The following is an 11,464-nucleotide window of genomic DNA, read 5'->3' on the forward strand; positions in this document are numbered from 1 at the left end:
GAGGGGGGAGGGAGGGAGGGAGGCTTATATTCGTATACTGTAGCAAAGACCTCGAATTTGCCTATCTTCTCGCATATAATTTTTATGGTAATTCTCGGCAATAAGTTGTATGAGAAACCTTCCAGATCGCGCATTTTGTCATTTTGTACACTCGACCATTGTCCCTCCGTGAATCTACGGCGAGTCGGTCGGCAAAGCATTTTCGCTAGCAAATCGGCAAAAATATGGCTTGTTACGACAGCTTATTATATCGGCCACCCAAACCCAATCCCATCCTCTTGGAATATAACGCAAGGGGAAAATAACCCAATCCGTTTCTGAGACTGTACGTCAATACAACACGTTCTCTCTTCTCTGTGCACAGGGCCCCTATAGACCCTCAGTGTCACTTTGCCCCTTGGAAAAAGCATAATAGCGCCAATACCAGGATTTGGTCTTAATTAAAGCATAGCGAACTGTAGTGAATTGTAGTCGCTAATCGCTATAGTCTTAAGGCAAACATTAGCTCGACAATTGACAAGTCGTTTGTTCGAATTTCCTGCTTCTGAGTAGTGGGAGACTACCCAGGCCAGTGAGAGAATGTAAAAAACAAACAAGGGATCATTCTTGGGAATTTGAAACTACATCATGTCGTGTACATTGTATTAACTGGAACGTGCGGCAGAGCGAAGTGATACTTATATGGTGCACAATCAGGATCAATAGCTTTAAACAATGACACGTTCTGTTGTTCCGTCTGTTTCTTTTGATTTAAAAAAAAAACGAACTAAACTCCGACTCATAGGCCCATGGCGTACAAACACCGCTCTTTTAGTTGGCTCGGCGACGGAGAGGCCGGGTCATACAGAGGTCACTAACTCAACCAAGCGTGCTACCTGCTTGTTTTATTAGAGGTTTTACGGCGCTCGTTACTGCATAAGGTCATATGAGCGCCAAGGGGTGGATGTCATCAGAGAAGTCCTTAGAGGTAATCAGACTTACTCGGCTCACCTCTCTAGCTTCAACAAAACAAAGTCTGCTTCGACTATCAAGGCACCCCGGAAAAAGCGGGTCACACACACAAAATAAGCAGAGGAAAAATGACGATAGTGAGGATTAAGAAAGAAAAAGCAGCAGTTCCCTGCTGCAGTTCAGGCAAAGTTATCAGCATGACATTGGTGAATCAGCCCGTTTACAATAATAACAACTCTGCTGTGCAAAAGAACTCAAGTGGTTAATGTCCCCCCTTTGGGAATGGCCTTAAGACACTCCAGCCAGGCACGACCGGGGGGGGGGGGGGGGGGGGGGGGGTGACACTACCTGTGAAGGCAGTCGGTAATATGAATTTTCAACACATATTTTATTGGCTTACACAAACAAACAATATCGCACGTTCACACAAGTCTGCTCTTAAGGGAAAGCAACTAAACTTCTGAATTGGTCCGAAGAAGCAAAACCATGGCTGCTTCCGTTTTTGGAGTTGCTCCTAAAATATCTGTCTATTTATAGTTAGTCGAAACAACAAACACAAGATACTTCAATGGCTAATAACTTCTTAACACTGATAAATATTTACAAAACTGGTGCACAAGACATGAAAATGTGTTTAAAAAGGTTCTTGTATCATGTTGCAACGGAAAGTATTTTCTGCTATCAATGAATAACGACGATTTCTCTGTGTAGTAATAATAATAATAATAATAATAATAATAATAATAATGGATTGCATTTATATATCGCACATCCACTTATGTAATGCTCTATGCGCTTAACATGATACATATTATGGATTTACAAATCAATTTTAAAGGTACATAGTGTTACATACTCGTGCAAACACATATTCACTCACGCACGCACCACACACACATACATACACACAAACACACATATGTACATATGCACATACGCACATACAAACTCACAACGATCTACAGCTTGGATGCATTCTGTCTAATCGAAATATGATGAAAATAGAAATGATTTTAGTGTAAACCCAACGCCTCTAAAAATTGCAGGTCTCCGAAAAGAGGGCAGTCTCTTCAATTCTGTGGTCATTTGTATCATGTCATCTGATTGTTTGCATGTGCCAACTATGTGTTCTCTGGAGTCTTGTAAAATGCTTGCCCGTTTGCGTGCTGTTGGTGCCCTGACTTTAGATGTCCGTCTCCGTGAAGCAATTGTATAAGACGAGACTAATGGCTGTCCCTTTGTTTTCAGCTTTGTAACTTTCTTCTTTGGATCGAAATGTAATTTTCTCTTGATGAGATGTGTGCTTGGTCTCTCCTCTTCTTTTGTTAGAGGTTGTCTTCTTCTTCTTCTCGATCGCATCACACTTGAAGTCTGGTATCTGTCATAAATTGGGCCGTCCTGCTCAGTTCATCTGTTGGCCCGTATAGCTTCTCTTGCAGCGTAAGTGGGGTTGGCCACGTTTCCTGTCTCAGGGCCCTGTGTGTCTTGCAGTGCTGAAGGATGTGTTCAACAGTTTGGTCCGCCTCTCCACACTGGCATTTTGGTGATTGTACTCGTTTAAAACATTTGTACGTTGTCTCAGTCTTGTGTGTTGTGTCCTTAGTCTAAAGATAATCACTTGTTCTTGCGGGACAGCTCATGGTAGCCATCTGGTGTCTGAGGTGCTTTAAATAGTGTATTTATAATAGTTTTTATTTCTGTGTAGTTAACGTTAGAGGTTGATCTTCAGGCTTGTTTAGTGAGCGAGTGAATGTTAAAGTTCATGCTTGAACATCGGAGGTGTGGTGTACAAGTATCTGTTGTGAGTGTGTTTGTGACCTTGAACTTGAAGGTGTCATAAGTGTTGATGAAGTGACGGGGTGTGGTGTGGGTAGGTCAAGACTTGTTTCTTCATAACAGTCGTGGCTGGATGGGAGTTATTTTTAAAAAAAATAAATTAAGTAGAGGTATTACGGAGCTCGCAACTGCATACATAAGGTCATATGAGCGCCAGAAGAGTAGAGGTGTTACAAGAGAGTAACAAACATAAAAAAAGAAGAAGGGGAGATAAGGACGATAGATGTTTGATAGGAAAGAAGGAGCAAACCACACCAGAGCGCCCGCCAACCACCCACTGGATGGGAGTGAGGTGGCTACTTGTTGTAGGGCTGGCAGTATATATTATACGACTTGTTGATGTATCATCATTTATAATGGCACTACATGTATAGTAGTATGTGTGTGCTGGGCCATCATGTGAGCAGGTCGACTCTGGAGAATGTAGGTATCATAATTTTGTAGGCAGCCATCAACAAGACTCAATCGATGTCGACAAACAGAGCAGGAATTCACATATTTTAATTTATGTTATTGTTAAAGCCACACCGTATGTTGCTGCTAGCTTCAGCTTTTTTTGTGGCTTGAACAGACGTAACATTTGTCTCCTTTTGATCTTTGAAATCGCCGTAAAACACTTGACGTACAAATGTTAGCGGAATATGGCCGTCCATCTTCGTCCCTCACATCAATCCCATAAATCAAGAGAATGTTTCTTGCTATTGTCTTACATAATTGGGTATTCTGTAACCTTTTTTTTTGTTTGTTTGACAATTAAATTGTAAACGCTGTCACAAAGCTTAGTCAGAGACTGTCTAAGACTCAGTGTAGTTAAACAGTTTTTACCAAGAAAAACAATTCAATAATGGATTGTAATTCGCTGCAAAATGCCACGGAAACAAAATTGAATTCCCATCATTAGGAAATATATGTTACCACATAGCACAAACAGAAATGAACACTATCGGCTCATTTTGGAACTTGTCAAATTCACAACGGCACTTTCGATCACTTTACACTCATTAATTAAAACTGTTCTTATATCCAAACGAATTAATTGAAACTGTAGAAACTTTCAAAGGATGACAAGAACATTCGAGGAAGCGAAATTGACGAAGAAGAAGATACAGGGGTAGAGGAGCATCCTTTTATGGCTTATAAAATTAGGGGAACAAAACAGGTTTTGTTAAGGACTAGATAGGATAACGCTGCTGTGCACGAGTTGACCCCGGTCACTCATCGACCCGACGCGTGAAACTGCAAGTCACCTGTCACTGACTTAAGGCCTACCGCGGGAGGCCTGGGCAAACTAAAAGATCGCTGGGACGGAATATTGGACGCCGTGAGTCAATAACGACCCCTCCCTACCCCCCCCCCCCCCACACACACACACACACACAAACACACGCAGTCCCATTTGCCCACCTTAACGGCTCGTAAACACCAAACATCCGCGTTCGTGTGGTATAGTGTGTGAGACGCACGAAAGAATATTATTTCTTATCAGGGCCCTTTCTGTCTGTGTTCCCATTCCCACCAATCACAGTTCTAGTCTTCTTCTTCTTCTTCTTCTTCTTCTTCTTCTTCTCGATCGCATCACACTTGAAGTGTAGTATCTGTCATAAATTGGGCCGTCCTGCTCAGTTCATCTGTCGGCCCGTATAGCTTCTCTTGTAGGCTGTTCTAGTGATAGTTGTCGTTCATGCGCGTGGTGAGTTTCTGCTCTCGTGTTGTGACCGACCCCCCCCCCTCCCCCCATGGAGGAAGATGAGGATCTGCTCTTCCTTTACCCTATCCATACGTCGTGTTTTTACTATTGTATCCATACGACGTGGGGAACTCTGTGCAACCACTTTCCAAGAGGAAATTTACTCCCATCCGTAGGCTTTGCATAGCACGCTGTCAAAATGATTTTTTGAGAAATACGGAGTTTCAAAGAGATCTTTGTACTAGAACTAGAAGTATACTAAAATGTGAAGAATACAACCCCGGGGATACAAAAATCACATCAGGGCGTACGGATAGTGTTAAGAGTATGATCCGCAAGATAAACACATACGAGGTCTTACAGAAGATGGAGCTGCAAGCAGAAATGCAGTGTTCTATTCAAACACTTGAAAAAAAGGGTCGTATGCGCTACTAAGCGGAGCCCACAACTGGGGCAAAAACTGGGGCAAGAATTGCGTCAAGACCAATATTAATATTATCTAGAGTCTATATATCAATATTCTGTTTATTTATCAATCTTTTAAATGCTGTCCCTGTCGTTTTATGCACCCCGCATAATTTAGCAAAATTTGATCATGTTTTGCATAATTTCTGATTATTTTCCTTTCTCATTCTTTGTTAAAATTAACAGAATCGCATAATTTCTCATTTTTGGGCTCAGTTTGCATCATTCCAGAATTTTTCTTGCATAAAACTACGGGGACAGTAAATGTCTTTCGCTTGTCTGTAATTGGTGCCCTTTTTTTCAATGAGGAGTGTCGGCAAACTCAAGAGACTGTCAAAATGTATCTGCTCTCACTCGGATATTATTATGTATCCAATATTTTTGTCTTCATGTCATGTGATAAAATTTGGAGTAGCAGAAGGTGATTTTCGCCATGTAATTGTCTATCTCTTATTCATCCTCTTATTTCTTTCTTTGAACAACAGTAAAATCTTCAGTTTAGTCTTTGCATCCATGTTGATAAAACACGCACGATAACGCATGAATAGACAGATGATAGGTGTTTTTTTTGTTTTTGTATACTGTTTTACTGCGCTCGCAACTGCATAAGGTCATATGAGCGCGCGGGACACACCTAATATTTTCAGTTGGTAGGAAATTTTGAATTTTGCCCGGGTGGCGGCCGAAGCCTACTCTTCTTATCGATTTTAGACCACCAAGGGATCTTTAACGTGCACAACTTGCACACGGGCCCTCCGAAATTTTTCGCCCTTGTCCGAGAAGGCTAAGTGTAGATCTTTCCTACCAGAAGATGAGGGGTGTGGCAGAAAGACAGCAGTAAGAAGAAGCGAAGGAATAGCAGAATAGCAGGGGTGGGGGCAGAAAGAGGAGACGAAAGCAGACGACAGAACATTGCTAGAGAGCAGGAAATGAGGTGAAAGGAGACAAATTTAGAGAAGAAAATATTTCGGTCGCTACCCGGATTCGAACCCGGGACCTTTGAATGAGAGGCCAACACTTTAACCTCTAGGCCACGAGAGCCCCGATGATAGGTGTGAACGGGCACATATTTGTAAGATAGATGAATGCACAATACCACACGAACGTAATTCGGCAAAGATGAGGCAGCCGAGACAGCTATCATCACGCATTTGTTTACATCACATCCATCCTTTACTCTACAAAACCCCTGTCCCTCTTGACACTCCAAAGGAAAAGGCTGACCATGGCCATATTAACGATTTTTTAAAGCTAGATAACTATTTTTTAAATTTGCTGATTACTTAAACATGGTGGTGAGTGGGCAGTCCTGCTTATGCACACCCAAACATTCCTCCTCCGCCCTCCCCCCAAACATACACACATAAACACACGCAATGCACGTGCAAACGTAGGCAGGCACACACACACACACACACAAGTTTTTAAAAAGTAATTACATAATAACATATCATGAAAAGAAAGTCCCACTCGGTGGTGACTACATTTACCGGGGTAATGTTCGTCATTTTTTTTAAACCTTCTTTGTCTCATTCTGATTTTGGGTCTAAATTCTAAAATTGACCCTGAATTTACCTGAAATGGGAACTTTTAGAGGTAGGCAGTCCTGAGTAAACAAACTATTAAGTGTTGCCTTGTAGAAAGTTTCCATTATAATTAAATTCTATCAATTTTTAATGACTGATTTTATAAAAAAATAGCCTCTGATTAGCCTGTTCCTTCATATTGTCAACATGCTCATGCCAAACAGCTCATGGTCTACAGGGATTCCGGATTCTTCTGTATGCTTGTGTTACCTCACTCAACAGTCGCGTTAATTATTGCCAAAGCTAGGACGTTTTGGTCATAACGTCTGAAATTTTAAAAAATCATCTCTTTGATTTTGACTTAACTTTACGAGTTATCCCCGCACCATTTGATAAAAGCAAAAATAACCAGACCCTGCCCAATTTAGATGATGATAAATTTACAGGGTTGTGAGCAGGATCTGGCCAAAAATCCTGAAAAATTTTTGGTGTAAAAATTTTTAATTCAAAGCGTGGCGAGCGGCATTTCATTCAGATAATATATTAACATGTGCTAAAACATTTAATACATTGGTCTAGGCCTATAAGAAAAACCTAAATATAAAAAAAAAAAATAGAACTCACCAATAACTGCATATTTATAGAGTGTGTAATGGATGGGGGAAGGTCTTGCTGAAAAGAAATTACTTTCCCCTCTTTAACCGAAAAACTGGCAAACCTAAATTTACACAGCCCGCCTCATGCCTGATTTAAAACTTTCCAGAAATGTTTCGCTTGTTAATTTTTATAGGTAAGACAATACACAATACCACCCCCCCCCCCCTCAAATTCTCTTCCCAGACACTTACCAAGCTTTTCAAAATCCAGCTTACACCTTCCTTCGTCGGAGTTGTCGAGGCGAGCCATCTCTATGAGCATATTCGGCATTGTCTCCACACAGTGACTGCGGTAGTTGAAGAAGGCAAACACCAGCAAAGAAAAGTACACCATAAAGAGGATCTGCTTCACATAGCGTCTCAGCCGTGACGTCCATGATTTGGACAAGCACTGCCTCATCTTCCTAAGGACTTAGTTTCTCTTGTCTCCAGAATGTGTCACAGCTGTCCCTCGGTCCCTCTTGCACAAACCCCTGCCGTGTGCACCTTATTGAAAGAATAGTTCATCCACTTCTGGTGCATGCTGTTCAGCACATTTTCGAGCCAGGCAGCAAGGACTAGAAAATAAAGGGGGGAAAGGGGGGAAGGGTCTTTTTAGATTCATGCTTAAAAGACTCAATATTGGTGCTATTTGAGGCTAAGCATCATGCAAACAAAGTGATGGCCATATGATTTGAAGAAATTGAAAAAGAAAAACATTTGAATGTCACTTCACAAACTTATAGAGTTAAGAGGCAAGGACAGCCGAGATAAATGTCAAGAAGAAATTACCAAACACTTTGAACTTGATCACCTTGTTTTCTTGAAAATAATCCAATCTTAATCTTTACCACCGAAAAATTCATTGATCTAAACAAAACTACAATTTGAACCTGATCACCTTGTTTTCTTGAAAATAATCCAATCTCATTCTTTACCACCGCAAAATTCACTGATCTAAACAAAATTACAAAATAAAGCAGTCCATCCACATACACACGGCAATTGTAAATGGTATAGAAAGACTTCAGTAACAAGCAACCACCGTAACGAACACAATAAAACAAAGGGATCTTAGAACCTATGATCTATTCCAAGCCTTAATCCTAATAAACCCTCTTTCGATAAATTTCATTTGACTGCTCATTATGGAATTCCTCCCTAATGCTACTGTCTTTGGCCGAAATGCTCGCCCCATATCGTAATCATCACCGCAACCAGTCACGTGGGACTAGCACTTTGCGAAGTAGAAAGTGGTCAATCTGACCAGACTTACGGTAGACTGCTGTACAGCGTGGTAGCCCTTCATCAATTAAACCGACACCCAAAGAAATATATGCCAAGTTCTCACCAAACCCCTAAACCATTCATACATGATTGCAGGCCTTCTTTGTTCCTCCAAGCAGTCATACCTATTCTCATATCTATATAAATATGTTGTTATGACTTAAATCACAAGAAAGGCCTGCCTCAAAGATCAATGAGAGATTTAATGAGCTTCTGGAATTAGACAGTAATCAGTACCACCGATGATCGAACACTGCTTCGTATTCTATTCTTTTACGCAGTGACTACGTTCACGGTGCCTGATTCATCCACCATTGGCCAGCTCAGAGTAAGAACGTAAGACCATTGGCACAGAGGAATGATGAATGAAATGACGAAACAGCAAAGGAAAACTCGTGAGAAAAATAATGCAACAGTGGTCCAAATGCAACAGAGTATACGGAGGGCGAAGGCGAGCCCAGCAAAACAGCTGCGGTCGATATAAGGCCTAGCTCTCTCAGCGTGCGGAACACGACTTCCATCTTCTTCCCGTGTGCGGACCCGGCAACGCTCGACAATTTGAAAATAAAAGTCGTCCAAAGAAACAAGGGAGAATGGAAGAAGGCCGAGGCGGGAAGACGGGTGGGAACGGGTGAAAAAAAGAAGAAGCAAAAGGGAAAAGGGTAGGGGGTGAAGTGAGCAAGATCATTCTTAAATTGCAAACTACATTCAGGGCGCCGTGAACGTAGCCACTATGATTCTTTTATTAAATTCATTTTCACAACTGTTTCATGCTCCGGTTTTATATAAAGCCCTCTTGTTCACTTTTACCCGTTTTACAAATATTGACTTTATATTAATTAATAGTTTTTGAAATAACTGATGGTTGTAATTCCAACTAGAATCTATATTTATCGAAGTGGCTATTTGGACTCAAATTCCAGTGCACGTACGCAATCACCGGTTGTACTGTACTTTATTGTCTCCGGCGAGGTCTAGACTCGAGTCCGAATAATCTCCCGTTGTTGGACTTTAAACTACTAGTAGGTTGTTACACTGTGTTTCGTGACTACAAATACAAAGGGATCAAAACATAAAATTCATAATCAGTCCCTGTAAGACAGCCCCCCACCCCTTCCCCTTTCTCTCTCTCTTACTTTTCCTCCTTTCTCTTACTTTTCCTCTCTCCACCTTACTTCCCCAGGCAAGCCCCACCACCTTCATCCCTTTTTTTGTATATATAGATCTGTATTCCCGCCAATACCGTTTCCCACTGCCCGGCCCTACTATTATATTTTATCCTCTGTAAAGAAAAGACCACACTTCGCACTGGGTCACCACGGTCGGCGTCCATTTGTTGTAAGTTCCTTGGCCAGATCGAAGAAACCGGGGAAGGCCAAGGTCGAATTGCTTGTCTGCTTCACATATATGCGGTACATCTAGTGATTACGCACGCACATTGGAATTTGAGTCCAAATAGCAGCAGCCATATTACATATGTCACTCTCACTCAAAACGCTTAAATGCAAAGTAGTTTCTGCACTCTGGACCAATCAGGGGGCAGGGGCTGAGGTTAACCAAAAAATCCAGGGGTTACAGAGGGGGAGGCATGCCCCGCCCCTTTTTTCCGCATAAATCTGACATTTTGCCATTTTAGGTTTGGAATTTTCTTGAAAATTAAAATGATTGATTTGTCACTGTTTTAGTGGCCATGCCCAAGAGTAAGAGGGTAGGCACCACTGTGTGTGTAATTTAATACACAGTAATAAATAAAGAAATAAAGTTCCGTGAACCGGCTAAATCTGAACAGTCTTGGTTTTTAACCTGGGTTTTGGTTTACTTGAGAAAAGAGACCCCCCCCCCCCCCCCCCCCAAAAAAAAAAGAACCCGAACTCATCAACTCAAACCCCTAACATCAAACTCAAGCAACCCAAAAACCGTAATAGGAGTATTGAGTCAAGAGATGTCCCAACTTTTGTGTAGGCCTACTGAATGTGAATATCGATACTGATTTAAATAGTCCGTATCAATGTTTTACCAGTAGCCTAGATCTAAATCTAGCCTACAAAATGAGCAGTAAAACTCACTTGTTTTTCACAAGGCAAGGGGGGTTCCCCCCCTCACTTTAAAAAACATGGTGGGGTGTTTCAGGGGGGCATGCCCCCCTGAATTTGACCACGATTTGATGTTTTGCAATTAGGTTTGAAAGGTTTCTCTCCATATCGGCATGCGAATCAAAAGTCGTTTAGACTTAGAATCTAGATCTAGATCTAGATATAGATTTAGAACCAGAAGTAATCGCCGTTGGGGTCAAAACTAGATCTAGATATCTAGATCTAGATTTTCTCTGGGTTATATTATTTCCCTGTCACCAAAGTCGGGACCACCATATATATTCCAAGGCAATACCAAGGGAAGGACTTCCGTAACAAGCGACCACCCCATCAAACACAATAAAGAAAAGAAGAGGCCTACCCTAACCCTAACCCAAACCCTACCCCTAGATCTACCCCTACCCCTAGCCCTCAATTCTGCTCTGTCTTATAGTATAGTGGTCGCTCGTTACGGAAGTCCTCCCATTTCCAAGTAAAGCCGATCTTTGAGAGAATCTAGTGATAGTGTTAGAGTTAGAAGTCTCTAGACTTCTAGATCTAGACGAGTCTAGGCTACCTCTTCAAGCCTTGATTAATTACAAGTAGACCTACCTACCGACGGCAACTTTTCTCAGAAAGAATAGACTGGAAACGATAAGCACAAAATCCAAAAGCATAAGTGACGGCAGTGTGCCACTCAGCAGTGACTCCAGTGCCGCAACATCTGATGTCACCGACAGCCACAACAAATCTGATCGATCAATGAAATGGAAGTAGGAAGTCTTGGCCGGAAGAGGCTCAACTGAGAAGTCGTACAAATATTGCCTCGCGAAATTAATTCTTCAAAACTTTCTATGAGAATCGAAAAGGTTATTAATATCTTTGGCGAGAATCCATATAGAATCGAGTTCTACATCTAGATCTAGGTCTAGATCTAGTCTAGATCTTGATCTAACATTGTTTTCGGTTTAACTTTTTGCTTTTTTTTTTTTTTTTTTTTTTTTT

At 41.4% G+C, this 11,464-nt stretch overlaps 1 protein-coding gene across 2 annotated transcripts in view; it reads right to left on the reverse strand.

The window, feature by feature from the left end:
• Positions 1-11,235, reverse strand: part of LOC101855788 (beta-1,4-galactosyltransferase 1) — a 22,743-nt gene extending 11,508 nt beyond the window's left edge. The window contains exons 1-2 of one of the 2 annotated variants that reach the window (XM_005097482.3): positions 11,076-11,235; positions 7,314-7,678 (exon numbers count right to left, since the gene is read on the reverse strand). In XM_005097482.3, coding sequence (XP_005097539.1) covers positions 7,314-7,521 — 208 coding nt within the window. In that variant the 5' untranslated portion in view covers positions 7,522-7,678; positions 11,076-11,235. Of the gene's footprint in view, positions 1-7,313; positions 7,679-11,071 lie in introns of both variants that reach the window. The other variant, XM_005097481.3, reaches the window with a different exon arrangement.
• Between the last annotated feature and the right edge of the window lie 229 nt (positions 11,236-11,464).

Source organism: Aplysia californica, unplaced genomic scaffold, assembly GCF_000002075.1.
Source record: "Aplysia californica isolate F4 #8 unplaced genomic scaffold, AplCal3.0 scaffold00155, whole genome shotgun sequence".
Classification (NCBI taxonomy): Eukaryota; Metazoa; Mollusca; class Gastropoda; order Aplysiida; family Aplysiidae; genus Aplysia; species Aplysia californica.